This window comes from Cydia pomonella, chromosome 1, assembly GCF_033807575.1.
Source record: "Cydia pomonella isolate Wapato2018A chromosome 1, ilCydPomo1, whole genome shotgun sequence".
Lineage (NCBI taxonomy): Eukaryota > Metazoa > Arthropoda > Insecta > Lepidoptera > Tortricidae > Cydia > Cydia pomonella.
The window spans coordinates 5,662,950-5,680,893 of NC_084703.1; the positions used below are offsets into that span (position 1 = coordinate 5,662,950).

Below are 17,944 nucleotides of genomic sequence, written 5' to 3' on the forward strand. Positions count from 1 at the left end.
TTGTTAATTCCTCCAAGGACTCGACTGTGCAGTGCGCTGTTTGACAATGTCAAACATTGTAAGGCCGCGCAAGAAGTTTATATAATATATATAGAATTTAATTTCAGCCAAACAAAATTTTTATTGACCAATTAAGAGTCCTTATTCCTACAGACGAGCGTATTTTGTAAAATGCTTCCTTTTTCATTCAAGATTACGACGTAACTATTAGTATTTATTCAAAAACTGGTAACGTACTTAAATAATCGTTTCCTAAACTAGCGGCTCCAACAGTTCAAATTTTCATTTTCTCTTTTAAACCTCTTTTTTAATGAGTTTTTTTGGGAGTCTTTTCCAAATTTTGCAGTGAGATGTGGCGTTTCGGTTCTCAATTTTGCTGTAAACAAGAATCATTTGGTACATGAATGAACTACAATTTGATTCACATTATATCGTACGAGGGGCTGGAATGATTAACAATCGAAGATTCATTTGAAAAATCTGATAAAATACCTTCCGAGTTTTCTTCATTTTTTTGGCGAAAACAGGGTTTTATTATATTTTTTTTCCGCAAATTGTACGCATATTTTGCTTTAAAAATAATATTATAGCAAACTGTAACTTTATGTTAACCTATAAAAAAAAATCATAACTATGGGACCTACATTGCCGTAAATTTATATTTTTTTAAAACACGTATAAATCACGCAGCAGCGACGCCCCGCTCTCAGTCCGCGCGGAGCGCGCTTAGAGGACGGACCTGTGCTCGATTGTCAGGCATTCGTTGCGATCGTAATCAGCTACGGAGTTCCGAGAAGTGCTATATACTGCGATTAGAAAATCTTAATAAAAGTTCATTTTTTACACTATGCTTAACAGACTTTCGCTTATTGATGGATTTTCAGTGGTCCTTTTTTTTATACTACGTCGGTGGCAAACAAGCTTACGGCCCGCCTGATGGTAAGCAGTATCCGTAGCCTATGTACGCCTGCAACTCCAGAGGAGTTACATGCGCGTTGCCGACTCTAACCCCCTCCCGCCCCTCGTTGAGCTCTGGCAACCTTACTCACCGGCAGGAACACAACACTATGAGTAGGGTCTAGTGTTATTTGGCTGCGATTTTCTGAAAAACGCATTTTTACTTGAAATTACGTTAGGGTTTGCATTTGCATTATTATTTTTGACCCGGATGAAGTCCAAGTTCTCATGATGGAGTCAGGAGTTGGTCACCAGAACTCCTAATCTACTCATTATAATCCCATCGTGTTTGGGCTCAAAAGATTTGCTCTGACGAACACCATCGATCTAGATGAGGTCCAGGGTCTCATGATGGAGTCAGGAGTTGGTCACCAGGACTCTTTATCTACTTATCATAACGCCATCGTGTTTGGGCTCAATAGATTTGCCCTGACGAGCACCATCAATCTAGATAAAGTCCAGGGTCTCATGATGGAGTCAGGAGTTGGTCACTAGAACTCCTAATCTACTCATTATAATTCCATCGTGTTTTGGCTCAAAAGATTTGCCCTGACGAGCACCATAGATCTAGATGAGGCCCAGGGTCTCATGATGGAGTCAGGAGTTGGTCACCAGAACTCCTAATCTACTCATCATAACTCCATCGTGTTTGGGCTCAATAGATTTGCCCTGACGAACACCATCGACCTAGATGAGGTCCAGGGTCTCATGATGGAGTCAGGAGTTGGTCACCAGAACTCCTAATCTACTGATCATAACTCCATCGTGTTTGGGCTCAATAGATTTGCCCTGATGAACACCATCGATCTAGATGAGGTCCAGAGTCTCATGATGGAGTCAGGAGTTGGTCACCAGAACTCCTAAACTACTCATCATAACCTCATCGTGTTTGGGCTCAATAGATTTGCCCTGACGAGCATCATCAATCTAGATAAAGTCCAGGGTCTCATGATGGAGTCAGGAGTTGGTCACTAGAACTCCTAATCTACTCATTATAATTCCAACGTGTTTGGGCTCATGAGATTTGCTATGACGAGCACCATCGACCTAGATGAGGTCCAGGGTCTCATGATGGAGTCAGGAGTTGGTCACCAGAACTCCTAATCTACTCATCATAACTCCATCGTGTTTGGGCTCAATAGAGTTGCCCTGACGAGCACCATCAATCTAGATCAGGTCCAGGGTCTCATGATGGACTCAGGAGTTGGTCACCAGAACTCCTAGTCTATTCATCATAACTCCATCGTGTTTGGGCTCAAAAGATTTGCCCTGACGAGTACCATCGATCTAGATTTAGTCGAGGGTCTCATGATGGACTCAGGAGTTGGTCACCAGAACTCCTAATCTATTCATCATAATGGTAATTTGATGGTGCTTGTCGGGGTAAATCTATTGAGCCCAAACACGATGGAGTTATGATAAATAGATTACGAGTTCTGGTGACCAACTCCTGACTCCATCATGAGACCCTGGACTTCATCTAGATCGATGGTACTCGTCAGGGCAAATCTTTTGAGCCCAAACACGATGGAATTATAATGAGTAGATTAGGAGTTCTAGTGACCAGCTCCTGACTCCATCATGAGACCCTGAACATCATCTAGATTGATGGTGCTCGTGAGGGCAAATCTATTGAGCCCAAACACGATGGAATTATAATGAGTAGATTAGGAGTTCTGGTGACCAACTCCTGACTCCATCATGAGACCCTGGACTTCATCTAGATCGATGGTACTCGTCAGGGCAAATCTTTTGAGCCCAAACACGATGGAATTATAATGAGTAGATTAGGAGTTCTAGTGACCTACTCCTGACTCCATCATGAGCCCCTGGACTTCATCTAGATTGATGGTGCTCATCAGGGTAAATCTATTGAGCCCAAACTCGATGGAGTTATGATGAGTAGATTAGGAGTTCTGGGGAGTTCTGGTGACCAACTCCTGACTCCGTCATGAGACCCTGGACCTCATCTAGATCGATGGTGTTCGTCAGGGCTAATCTTTTGAGCCCAAGCACGATGGAATTATAATGAGTAGATTAGGAGTTCTGGTGACCAACTCCTGACTCCATCATAAGAACCTGGATGGACTTCATTCGGGTCATAAATAATAATACAAACTCTAACGTGATTTCAAATAACACTGAAACTCTATAGCACTAATGTGCGCAAACGATTGGCATCTTGACTAGGCAGCATGGGTGCGTAGCCACCATGCCAATCGATACGACAACGAAACACTATCTGTCTCTCTCTCGTACTAATATGCACAAACGATTAGCATCTTGGCTGGGCAGCATGGGTGCGTAGCCAACATGCCAAACGTTTACGATACGACAAGGAAACACTATCTGTCTCTCTATCGCACTAATATGCGCAATCGATTGGCTTCTTGGCTAGGTATCATGGGTGCGTAGCCAACATGCCAATCGTTTACGATACGACAACGAAACACTACTGTCTCTCTATCGCACTAATATACGCAAACGATTGGTATTTTGGCTAGGCACCAAGCAAGTGTGTGGCCAACATGCCAATCGTTTACGATACGACAACGAAACACTATCTGTCTCTCTATCGCACGAATATACTTTATTTATACCTGCAGTCATTTACTAACTTCTTCATTTTCCATTGGTGTGAAAGAGACAGAATAAAGAGCAAGGGTTATAGTACACTCTGTAGTCTGTACACTTAGTAGTAGTGTACATAAAAAAAACTACTGTGCATATAAAATAAAATAAAGAGTGCCCATATGATATCATATAACACTAAAATTAATGTTGCTTGAAATTATATTGAAAACTATCAAGATTATTCTAGTCTGCATTGAAACGCGCGTCGCGTTGCCGGCGCTCGCGTACCGAGCGCCAACGCCATCTATCGAGCGTTATTTCGTGAAATCGGAGAACGCTCCAAGGATTAAGGGCTCATAAGAGTTACCGCATAATGTATGGCGCCATACAACGCCTTTGCAATCAAAGACTATGCCACATATATGTACAGTCAAGGTATTAAATATCGATACGCATAAAGTGCCAAAAATATGTATACACGACCTTGTTGCCTATATATTAAGGTAGTGTGTACATATTTTTGTCACTTTGTCCGTATCGATATTTAGTACCTTGACTGTACTTATATATTTTTCATGTAAAGTTAGCAGGCTAATTCGATCTGTTTCCGATATGATACTGATCTGTCACTGTCCAAAGTGACATTTCTTCAACCAAAAACGTCACTTTTGACACTGACGGGTCAGTATCATATCGGAAACAGATCTACTAACTAAAACTCGAATTGGCGTGTAGGTAGGATAACCATCTAAGCGTTACCGAACCTGATTTACATCGTGAGTTGTTCATTTAAATACCTTTAAGTGTTCCTAATAATCAAAGTAATGTGTTTCTTCAACACTGGACCTTATTAGCCTAGACATAAGGTGCTTAATTATACTAAACGTATAACAATGCATAGTAAGATGGTTATCAGGACTAGTTGTGTAATTATAGTTAACTTCTCTTCCGTACTCTGCGGCGTCCTACGCAAAAAGCTTTAGGTAGTTTTTTCGAACGGCCTCTTTGCTTAGACCAGTGGTGGGCAAATTACGGCCCGCGGGCCAGCTCCAGCCCACGAAAGGATTTTATCTGGCCCGCCGGTCTTACTTTCCTCATTTTACAACAACCAATAAGGTAAGGTGGTGTAAGACGAACATAGTTTATTTTGCTCGAGGCAAGACTAACAGTAAGATTGCCTTATAAGTGCTTGTCTTTTCCTATAAGCTGGGGTGGTTAGAGTAGCACTACCTGCCTCCTTTTACGCAAAAGGTTGTCGATTTGCGGAAAATACCCAGAAGAACTAACTAAATAACGAACTATAGGTAAGTGTTAGTCTTGCCCTGGTGATAGTCTTACCCCAGCTTACCTTAAATCTTTTTATAATTCATACCAAATGACAACAAATGCCAAAAGCGAATAGTAAAGTTCATTGCGTGCAACTTTGCCGACAATTAGCCGCAAATGACTTCATTGCCGCGTAATGAAAATATGCGGAATGGTTTAAGTTTAATAGCGGGCCCAATTGCTTTGTCGGCTTGGCTAACACGAGATGCGACTGTAGAATGTTTTCTATGAAATTTTACTAAAACGTTAATAATACTAGGGCAAAAATCCGGGCAAGTGCGAGTCAGACTCGCCCACCGAAGGTTCCGTACACATTTAACTTATTTTGTTATTTATTACAAATGTATAGTTTTCAGATTTTTCCCTGTAAGTATGTCTAATGTACGACGATATTAAATACTTGCCAACTTTCATAGTTCTACGTCAATCGAAAGTACTCTATAAATTTTGATTCCCTTGAGAGCGTCGAAATATACGTTTTTACGGCATAAACCGCCACGTTTTAGCGGCATAAACCGCTGTATCTTTTTTCTACATTAACTTAGTAGTTTTATTTTTTCACACCTTCAATGGACTGTAGACCTGAGTATATGATTTTTATTTATACTCGATACGTCCACGCGTTCTCGAAATAAAGGGTCTTGACAGACAGATGGACGGATAGACGAATGGACGGACGGACTGATGGATGGACGGACAACAAAGTGATCTTAAAAGGGTTCCGTTTTTCTTTAGAGATATGGAACCCCAAAAACTACCTACATATATATAAGCAGACTCTAAATCTGCTTGCCAAATTTTAAAGGATAGTTGTTGTAGTTGAGATTTGCGAAGTTGCCTAACCAAGGTGACAATTTTATTATTTGTCACCGATGTAGCAGAAAAAAAGCTTAATCGTAAGGCATAAAAAATTATAAATAAATCGGAAATACATTATTAGGTTTGTCACAACAATGTCCAAAATGTTCTCAGCCATGACAATCAACCAGATGTTAATAAAAAACGACAGTTGAAACTTAATTAATGTACGGAAGTCATGTGACTTGTCATATCCGACCTGGGTGCCTAGCAAACGTGCCAATTGTTTATGTTTGAAAGCGAGGCGAGCGCGCAGAGAGTTCGCCGCGAACGTACATCGATTACACTGCTTAATAAAGATACAGGATGCATAGACAATGCCAATAAGTAACGCTCCGTAGCAAACGAAACACAACTGTCTCTGTCGCACTAATATGGAAGAGTGATAGAGAGCAATGACCATGCTACGCTACGGAGCGTAAACTATTGGAACTTTGACTAGAATGACTAGGCACTCTGTCGACATATGACCTGTACTGTACCTTAAGGAAACTATAAGTCGTAGTCAATATTGTAAAAAATTTTTTTTACATTTTTAATGTAATTAATTGTTGCATATAGCGTTGTTGTAACACGGGCATTACATTTAACTCAACGAAACAATTGAAAACTTTGACTTCAATGTCATTTTGAACATCAATCGTCCGAGATAGTTTTTCGTTTAGTAGCAAATGTATTATCTCATACTTAACACTAATCAATATTTAAGCAGCCCTAAGTCAAGTGTACACGCTCGTAAGATATAAGATAAAAATTTAATATTGATTATCTCCGAAATGGAGTTAATTAGAATATCGGTGTCTTTGAAAAAGTTACTTAATTTAAGCTCAAGGATGCACCCTTGAAATTAACGGACATAAAAAAACACTGTGTATAAGAAAAATAAATAAAACATAAAAAGTCTATTCCTTCATAGAATCTGTTCATGAAATGTAGAGGAAAACATCCGGACACACGATAACAAAATGTCCGCTTCGGTCAATTATAAACGCGAAAGTAATTAATAATTGTCTCTCTGCCTGTAGACAAGATTGTTACGTCTTTACGCTTAAACCGCTGACCCGATATTGATCAATCATAGATCACTTTGGGCTATGTATCTGACTGATCACACAAGGTAATCACCTTCATCTAATCACTTGATTAGTTTCTAATTAACTAATACGTACCTAATTAGTCGTAGAACATTAGTTGAACAACTTACCACTTCCCTATTATGTAATCTATAACATAAATTAAGATACTACAGACCCTGTTTCACAATGTATAAGTATTGGATAGCTAATTAACAAATAACTGCCAGAAAAAAAACTTAGCTCTTTATCTACCAGGTAAGCTCATTTCAAGATTGTGAAACGCAAACGATGACTTTTTTCGTCAGGTAAATGACAAATATCTTATTCGGGACTTTACTTCCATTTTGAAATAGGCCCTAAGGGTCTGTTTCACAAAGTTTGAGAAAAGAATTGAATAGCTACAAATAAATTAACTGCCAGTTAAGCTCATTTGAGGATTGTGAAACGCCAACGATGACTTTATTCGTCAGATCAATGGCAATACTGGCAAATATTAGTTTATTCAGGACTTTACTTGGACATTGTGAAGCAAACCCTAATTATTAAATAATATTTATACATCTTATACGTATTAGAATTTTAGTAACAACGCTATCTGCATTTAATAGCAACGTGTAAATTGAGTAGAAGTGTATCGTATAGGTACGCCGTGTTTTTTTTAATTCCGTCAATTTATAGGGTGCATTCTTGAGCTTAAATTAAGTAGCTTTCTCAAAGTCACAGGTATTCTAATTAACTCCATTTCGGAGATAATCAACAATTTATTTTTATTTTATAAGGCCCTTACGAGCGTGTAATCTTACTTTAGGGCCTATTTCGATATTATTTAGTACGAGTTTATACCTTTGCTACTGAACGTACGTACTATCTCGGACGATCGATGTTCGAAATAACTTTGATATGTCAGTTTTAAATTGTTTGGTTGGGTTAAATGTAATGTTGGTTTTTAAAATAACGGTTTTTCGAGTAAAGCCGAAATTAAAAGATTTTATGCCCGTGTTACAACAACGCTACATGCAATATTAAAATACTATTTATAAAAATAGAATTAAAAAAAATACAAATTTTTGAAAATAATTATTTTATTTGGTTTCCTTAAACGTACTTAACTTACCCATACCCTGAAGTTAACGGAATTAAAAAACAACGGTGTATAATAGGTACTTAAAGTAAAAACGCTCAAAGCGTCATTCTGTAGTTATTCATACATGGGGTTGTTCAAGAAGCGAGAACGCGAATCGGACCCGGGTATGTCCTTAAACTACGTACAAAAGAGAGGTATGGGCATTGTGAATTTCATCTCGCTTTGTATGGTAGGGGTAACTCTGGGGAAGTACCTCTACCTTACAGAAAACCGCAGCCAAATAACACTAGACCCTACTCATAGTGTTGTGTTCCTGTCGGTGAGTAAGGTTGCCAGAGCTCAACGAGGGTGCGGAGTGTTAGGGTCGACAACGCGCATGTAACTCCTTTGGAGTTGCAGGCGTCCATAGGCTACGGACACTGCTTACCATCAGACGGGCCGTATGCTTGTTGGTCGCCAACGTAGTATAAAAAAACCGGCCAAGAGCATGTCGGGCCACGCTCAGTGTAGGGTTCCGTAGTTACTCTTCCGTCACAATAAGCTAAACTGGAGCTTAAAGTATAGTAAATTGTTAACCAAGGGATGAAACGGTACTTTTCACCTGAGTTAAACAAATAGGCAAATTTGCATAATCAGTACCTAATTAAAATAAGTCTTTTTACTATGAAGGGAAAACTTTTTGCGATAACTCAAAAACAGCTAAACTGATCATGTCCGCTATAGTTTTCATTTAATGTCTTTCTTAAGCTCTACTTCCACGATTTTTTTCATATTTTTTGGACCTATGGTTCAAAAGTTAGAGGGGGGGGGGACACATTTTTTTTTTCTTTCGGAGCGATTATCTCCGAATATATTCACTTTATCAAAAAATGTTTCTTGAAAACCCCTATTAGTTTTGAAAGACCTTTCCAACGATACCCCACACTCTAGGGTTGAAGCGAAAAAAAAAATTTTACCCCCACTTTACCTGTAGGGGAGGTACCCCAAAAAAAATTAAATTTTTAGATTTTATTGTACGACTTTCTCGGCTTTATTGATTTATATATCCATGCCAAATTTCAGCTTTCTAGCACTAACGACCACGGAGCAAAGCCTCGGACAGACAGACAGACAGACAGACAGACAGACAGACAGACAGACAGACAGACGGACATGGCGAAACTATAAGGGTTCCGTTTTATGCCATTTGGCTACGGAACCCTAAAAACAGGGTTACATCATTCGATTCGTGTGTAAATCATACTCATAACGTATGCCTACTATTCTAATAGAACATATTATACAGTAATGTAGCGACACATAGGCAGGTTCTGGAGTGGACATTCCTTCATAATAGCATTCCACGTCCACTTAGCGAGCATTCTGCGTAATGTAACTATAGACTTAAGACGATAGTGGACGACCGTACGATTAATTATTGTAACAATATTATATAATCCATATATTTTAAATGGATCATTCTCGGAGTATATGTCTGCGGTTGTGTCTGATTGCAGATTGCAACAACTCTTTTCATACATTTTGGTTGCGGAAATTAGACCACAGACGTATTTTTTTGAGAATGAGCGATATATGCTACCTGTAATTATGTAATAGTACATTACGATACAAGTGCGAAAAATAGGAAATTCGAAACGAGTGGCGATAAATTAAAACACGACCGAAGGGAGTGTTTTAAATCGACACGAGTTGCGAATTACCTATTCGCACATGTATCGTACAACGTTTTACAGTACATATGGCCCTTTAAATGTTCGACACAGTAACATAATATGCTACTTCTCGCACTAGTGCTATAAAGTAGCCCCATATGTACTGTAAAAATATTTTGCATAATATCAATACTCAGAGAGGAGCCTAGTGACTACGTTTGTAAGAAGCGATCCCGTTTCCTCTTAACAGGCATCACATCTTGAAGCGCCTATGAAGGCCGACAGTTCACCACACATAGATAGATAGCTAGATATAATACTCTCTACAGTACATATGGTGCTACTTTTTCGCACTAGTGCGTAAATTAGCACATTATGTAACTATGTCGAAAATTTAAAGGGATATAATTATGTACTGTAAAAAGTTGTACGATACATGTGCGAATAGGTAATTCGCCACTCGTTTCGAATTTCCTATTTTTTGCACTTGTATCGTAATGTACTATTATTGCACACTTAAGTAAAAGTTACAGCTTCAGGACAAACGATAAGCGTCCATACAAAAAGATAAAATGTTTTTCCACTTCTAAATATTTCCCATTCTCCATGATTTTTTTAGTATGTTACTGACAATAAAAACTAGGTTTTCCTTTTTTTCAAAATTTGCAAAACAAAAAAAAATCGAAAAGCGAAACCTATAAATCTAGAATACATTATGCTGAAGCGATCGACATCAAAATCAAAGTGATTTGTTAAGATTTATTAAGAGAATTTCAGACAAAAAGTACCGTTATTTTGTTAGAATCGCAAACCTATTTTTCCCTCTTAACGATAGAGCCAGACAACAGATGGCCTTATTTCTCAACAGCGATTTCCTCCAGACTACCTTTGGGTAGCGAAAACAGAGAATCTAATGTAGGTGTCTAGTAGGTCACTAAAGACATTTTTTTTTTCATAAAAATATTATGTATTCTCAATTTTAAAGCATTAAATGTGAAAATATACGTGGAACTTACTCAAAAAATTGTCCCATAGTTTTTAATTTGCTGACGTAAGAGCTGTGGAGCTTTTTGAGTAAGACACGCGCACCCCGTTCAACCCTAAAATGAAATAAATACTTATTTATACATAGATTGCAAATGTAGGCGCAACAGGAATAAGAGGTCGCGCTTGCATACTAAAGTTGCCATCAGTTGTGGTGACAGCGATTGGTATTATATACTTACGTGGCTGGCGCGATGGCCCAAAATGAGTCTTGGCCAGGATTCACGCCAGCTTTCGCTGACGCCGAGCTCACGGGGATCTGCGTCCACTCTATCCGCCCAACGATATTATATCTATAGTATTATATTATATTTCTGATGTCTTAATTCTAATCAAAGTACATTTATAAAATAAATTTTATACAGTTAATTCTGATTTCGAACATAAATTCAATTAAATAAAGATTGACACAAGAAGGATAAAACTCTAGAAGGCGACTAAGTAATCAAATTTATTACAACTATCCATTGAGCAACATCCACCACACTTTTTTTATATTTTTTTTATTCCAAACACTTACAATCCGTTCCTTTTCCAGTGGAACGTCGCTGCGGGCACCCAGCAGTGCCGCCCAACGCCCGCGTCTCGTTACCGAGCGACACGGCCATAACCCCGGGCACGATTGCCACGTACGAGTGCGATGATGGCTATGAGCTGTTCGGGGCTCACCAGAGGGAGTGCACGCTAAGAGGCGACTGGACTGCCGAACCACCGTTTTGTGGTAAGTGTTAACCTAGAAAGTTCGTCATAGCTTGAACCGAGCATAAGAAGACCTTACATGGCGACCCTACCCGCATTAGAGCGACAGGCCATAAACCCCGGCCACAGTCGCCACATACAAGTGCGACAACGGTTACTAGTGGTTCGAGCCACGCCAGAGGATGTGCACGCTTTAGGGTGACTGAACTGCTGAGTCTCCATTTTTTGGTAAGTTTTATCTAGAAAGCTTGTCATAACTTCAGCCGAACACAAGTGGTATTCTAACCTCACATGACGACCCAGACCACATAATGTAGCAATACGGTCATAACTCTGGGCATGGTTACCGCGCACGACTGCGATAACGGCCTTGAGCTGTTCGAGGCACGCCTGAGGGCACGCTAAGCGGCGACTGGACTACATTCGTAAATTGTCAGCTTAGCAAGCTCAAATGTTGTCTAGCAGATCATCGACACGGAAATGTTCATTTATTTTATTTCAACCTTTTTATGACACAACATAATTATTATGATCAATGGTAGCCATACATTTTTTAGTCACTTAAGTTCTATCATTTATTTAGTATCAGTTGTTTTATGTTTTGTTACTTTATGTTATTTATTTTATTCCTCTCCAACAGGCACGAACGTGGCATTCAGAAAGCCAGCCAATCAATCGACGACGGTCCGCGGCGGCGGAGCAGCCAATGGGAACGATGGGGAGAAGACCACTGAACATGATGGGAAAAGGTGTACGGAGACGCAGCGTGAAGCTAGTCCTTGGTGGCAGGTGGATCTGCTTCGACATTATGCTGTCAAAGTCGTCAGGGTTACTACCAGAGGGTGCTGCGGTGAGTACTGCTTATCATTTACTTGGAAAAGACCATGGAAAATGGCCGAAAGATGCCCGTAGATGCTGTGTGAGACCAGTGGAGCATTCCACAAAAAGGTCTTTTTTGTCGGCGACGTGACGCGTTTGGCAGCTGCTTTAATCAATTATAAGAAAAATTACATACCTTTGCATTCAAAGCTAAGTTATCAAACTTTATCACAAAGAGTATGACTACATTAAAATCTTATCAATATTGGTTTCTAAGCTGCCGTCACGCACCCGATACTTTTCTGGAATGCCCCAGGTGGATTTGCTGAGCATTGTGCCGTGAAAGTCGTTAGGGTTACCACTGGAGGGAGCTGCGGTTAACACGCCACGGAGAGAGGAGTCGCAAGGAGATACAAAATAGGCAATTACATAGATCCAATTCGCGATATAATAAAACGGGTCCAAAAGAATACAAATCGAAAAAGTTATAGGTCAACATTTAAGCAGTTGAACAACGCTGGTCCCAATGTCAAGGTCAACCACACTTACCCATCACAACTCAATATTTCTTATTGACCTTATCTCGTGTAAGTTCCGATCGGTGTTTTCAATAAACGGACGTCACTTTGCTCAGCCTCCAGGTGTCACCTTCGGTTTAATGAAACGTTGGCGGGAAATGCACCTCACGTTCATTATCATTAACACGCTCCAATTGAGTTCACTAATATGCAAACAAGTATTATGTTAATCCTGTCACATGTTATACCTGAACCTACCGCGAACATGGAATTTTCTTTATGATATCGCTCTTGCACGTTCGAGCGATAGAAACATAACAAAAAAGTGGCTGTGACATAATCGGACAGACAGACGGACATGACGAATCTATAAGGGTTCCGTTTTTTGCCATTTGGCTACGGAACCCTAAAAACGCTTTGGCTTTGTCTATCCCTGTATGGCCCACGGTTCTATCCGTAGTATATTGTTTTCTTCCATTTCAAAACAAAAGAACTTAGGAAGCTATAAAAAATATAAATTTAAATTCATGTTTTTCGATTTTCAGTGCAATGCCGATTTGTAAAGCCCGACCAGAAATATATGATCATTGTCAAGAGGGCGCTTTTATTCTCATGTACCCATAGGGTGACAGTTCAGTTTAGTATGAAAATAGTTGTTCCAATTAAATTCCGCAATATGGCGCGTGGTTCTATATTATAATATTACTGGTCAGGCTTTAATTGCATTCCATGTCACATGCGTATACCTACTATAAATAGTTATCCTTTAGGAGTAGTGATTCAGATTCATATATACTTTGACCATTGGTGGATCTTACGACATTCTAATATGGTTCACGAAACGTCAGATAACGACGTACTATATTAAATAAATAATAAATAAATAAATATTATAGGACATTATTACACAAATTGACTAAGTCCCACAGTAAGCTCAATAAGTCTTGTGTTGAGGGTAATTAGACAACGATATATATAATACATAAATATTTATAAACACTTAAATACATAGAAAACACCCATGACTCAGGAACAAATATCCATGCTCATCACACAAATACATGCCCTTACCAGGATTTGAACCCGGGACCATCAGCTTCGTAGGCAGGGTCACTACCCACTAGGCCAAACCGGTCGTCTAATATTTAAATCAAATATCGCGCGTTTTCAGTGGGCGGATTGATTTATATTTTATGCGTATTCCAAGTCGCATGCTTAATAGGGTTCCGTAGCCAAATGGCAAAAAAAGGAACCCTTATAGATTCGTCCTATCCGTCTGTCTGTCCGATTATGTCACAGCCACTTTTTCCGAAACTATAAGAGCTATACTGTTCAAACTTGGTAAGTAAATGTATTCTATGAACCGCATTAAGATGTTTACACAAAAATAGAAAAATAAACAATAAATTTTGGGGGTTCCCCATACTTAGAACTGAAACTCAGAACATCATTTTTCATCAAACCCATACGTGTGGGGATAGATACGGATAGGTCTTTAAAAATGATATTGAGGTTTCTAACATCATTGTTTCTAAACTGAATAGTTTGCGCGAGAGACACTTCCAAAGTGCTACAATGTTGGTCCCCCCCCCCCCTCCCGTAACTTCTAAGATAACAAAATGAAAAATCTAAAAAAAAATATATAATATACATTGCCATGCAAACTTCCACCGAAAATTGGTTTGAACGAGATCTAGCAAGTAGTTTAATATGTCATAAAATTTAAAAAAAAAAATTTTTTCATCAAACCTATATTGTGTGGGGTATTTACGGATAGGTCTTCAAAAATGATATTTAGGTTCCTAATATCATTTTTTTCTAAACTGAATAGTTTGCGCGAGAGACACTTCTAAAGTGAAAAAATGTGTGCCCCCCCCCCCCCCTGTAACTTCTAAAATAACAGAATGAAAAATCTAAAAAAAATATATGATATACATTACCATGCAAACTTCCACCGAAAATTGGTTTGAACGAGATCTAGTAAGTAGTTTTTTTTAATACGTCATAAATGGTACGGAACCCTTCATAGGCGAGTCCGACTCGCACTTAAATTAATTATTTCGAATAGCTATTGTCGTCTCATTCAGAATCCGTTTTCATCGATTTAACACACAGATACAGTTTTTTTATTCTCTTATAATTAAAATGATGTTTAGTTATTTTATAATAGCTGGTATTGTAACTTTTGCTGCTGATTGTAGACTGCTGACAAAAGCTGCATTTTATGATGGAAGTAAGCCGCTTTGCATGGTGATAGTAGACACCAATAGTAGATGATTTTTCCGAAGCAACCAAAAATTCACTACATGCATTCCATGAGGTTTAGCGAATCGGTTGTATGATAGGACGCAATCTAAAACGCAAGGCAAAAGTGGCATCTTTTTGTTTTTGATTGAACGGTTAAGTAAAAAACCGGACATGTGCAAGTCGGCCTCGCCCACCGTCCTTTTTTTATACTTATTGGTGACAAACAAGCATACGGCCCGCCTGGTGGTAAGCAGTCTCCGTAGCCTATGGTACTTCAGTATTTGTTATTATAGCGGCAACTCAAATACATCATCAGTGAAAATTTTAACTACTATCACGGTTCACGAAATACAGCCTGGTGACCGACAGACAGACAGACAGTGGAGTCTTAGTAAGTATCCCGTTTTTACCCTTTGGGTACGGAACCCTAAAAACAAACAAAGCCGACAAAGGTTGATATTGAGCTTTGTTGACATTTTTAAAACTTTGAAATGGCAATGACGCATAAATAGTTTTTTTTTAAATCTCGTCCGATAAGGAGTTATATAAGTTATATTACTTCGATATATTTCAAAATAATCAGAGCTTTGATTGAGCCGGAATACGTGAATTTATTAAATAACTGTATCTATTGTACATGTGTCCGAATACATTCATCTTGTTGAAATGGCATGACTCCCACAGTCGAAGTCAAATGTTATCTAGTAGGTAATCCATTAGTTAATTTGTAACTGCGAGACAGGCAAAGCCTAGTGCGGAAACTCCTGTAATATTCTGAAGTTGTATTCTGAGAAATACGGATTTATGCGGGTACATATTGAAATTGGGCCGGTACCAACCACCAACTGGGCGACGTCATTCAATAGGTAATGAAACTTCCTATACAATAAAATGTTAAAACGTTAGCCGTTTTAACATTAACAGAATTGACAACCGACCCTAACTGTAACTCTTACTTTTACTCAACAATAACCTTTCGAAACCAACCAATGCATTTCCTCGATTACAAGGAAATTGGCAAAGGCACCGCAACCGCTACCTACCTCTTAACCACATGTCACCAGCGTCACAGCCTAGTGCCGGCTCTTGCGAATGCGCGCCAAACCGCTGGCGTGTGTCGACTTCACAAGCTGAAGTTATTAGGCTGTGGCAGATCGATGACGCGGTTAGTTATCTTCCGTATCTGCATTTGAAAACTTGTTCGATTTTGTACCTTATCGTATGATAATAGATTTTAAATGTAATGGTTTGAATGTAGTTATGACATTATGCCCAGCGTGCTATATAATTAGTCTAGTACTATTTAAATGATTGTTGGAGTTCTTGTTTGGTGACTTTCGCCATTTCTTGTTTAAGATTGTATTATCCCCTTCTAAGACGTGCTTTTGTTAACCGTTAGGCTTTTTTTAGAGTTTATATACGCATAGATATGTAGGTATGTACCAGCTCTTTAACGCTAAAGCAAAGGCCTAGATGTAATAATGTTAACAAATGCTTTGATAAAGCAGCCGCGCCGCTAGGGTACAAAGCCACATTCAACCAGTGTCGCTTATGATTTTGGCCGCTACTAACTGGACGTACGCGGTGCGCGGCGCGGCGAGCGGGACGGCGAGAGTCGGGGAAATTGGCCGCCGCTGTCGTCCAAAACTGATTCATTCAATTCAATACATTTAGATCGTGCCACGCGAACCACCGCTCGCGCCGCCCGACTCCGAGCCGCACTATCAAGAAGTATAGAATTGAATTAAGAGTCCTTATTCCTACAGACGAGCGTATTTTGTAAAATGCTTCCTTTTTCATTCAAGATTACGACGTAACTAATATTATTTATTCAAAAACTGATAACGTACTTAAATAATCGTTTCCTAAACTAGGGGCTCCAACAGTTCAAATTTTCATTTTCTCTTTTAAACCTCTTTTTTAATGAGGTTTTTTGGGAGTCTTTTCCAAATTTTGCAGTGAGATGTGGCGTTTGGGTTCTCAATTTTGCTATAAACAAGAATCATTTGGTACATGAATGACTACAATTTGATTCAACATATCTCGTACAAGGGGCTGGAATGATTAACAATCGAAGATTCATTTGAAAAAACTGATAAAATACCTTCCGAGTTTTCTTCATTTTTTTGGCGAAAACAGGGTTTTATTATATTTTATTTCCGCAAATTGTACGCATATTTTGCTTTAAAAATAATATTATAGCAAACTGTAACTTTATGTTAACCTATAAAAAAAAAATCGTAACTATGGGACCTACATTGCCGTAAATTTATATTTTTTTAAAACACGTATAAATCACGCAGCAGCGACGCCCCGCTCTCAGTCCGCGCGGAGCGCGCTTAGAGGACGGACCTGTGCTCGATTGTCAGGCATTCGTTGCGATCGTAATCAGCTACGGAGTTCCGAGAAGTGCTATATACTGCGATTAGAAAATCTTAATAAAAGTTCATTTTTTACAGTATGCCTAACAGACTCGCTTATTGATGGATTTTCAGTGTTACTTTTTTTTTAATACTAAGTCGGTGGCAAACAAGCATACGGCCCGCATATGTACGCCTGCAACTCCAGAGGAGTTACATGCGCGTTGCCGACCCTAACCCCCTCCCGCCCCTCGTTGAGCTCTGGCAACCTTACTCACCGGCAGGAACACAACACTATGAGTAAGGTCTAGTGTTATTTGGCTGCGATTTTCTGAAAAACGCATTTTCACTTGAAATTACGTTAGGGTTTGCATTATTATTTTTGACCCGGATGAAGTCCAAGTTCTCATGATGGAGTCAGGAGTTGGTCACCAGAACTCCTAATCTACTAATTATAATCCCATCGTGTTTGGGCTCAAAAGATTTGCCCTGACGAACACCATCGATCTAGATGAGGTCCAGGGTCTCATGATGGAGTCAGGAGTTGGTCACTAGAACTCCTAATCTACTCATTATAATTCCATCGTGTTTGGGCTCAACAGAGTTGCCCTGATGAGCACCTTCAATCTAGATGAGGTCCAGGGTCTCATGATGGAGTCAGGAGCTGGTCACCAGAACTCCTAATCTACTCATCATAACTCCATCGTGTTTGGGTTCAATAGAGTTGCCC

The 17,944-nt window shown here is 39.2% G+C and overlaps 1 protein-coding gene across 1 annotated transcript in view; it reads left to right on the plus strand.

Annotated features, from left to right (window-relative positions):
- Positions 1–17,944, plus strand: part of LOC133521256 (CUB and sushi domain-containing protein 1) — a 145,094-nt gene that overhangs the window by 68,871 nt on the left and 58,279 nt on the right. Inside the window, exons 2-3 of the mRNA XM_061856155.1 lie at positions 11,110–11,292; positions 11,911–12,120. Coding sequence (XP_061712139.1) covers positions 11,110–11,292; positions 11,911–12,120 — 393 coding nt within the window. The remainder of the gene's footprint in view (positions 1–11,109; positions 11,293–11,910; positions 12,121–17,944) is intronic.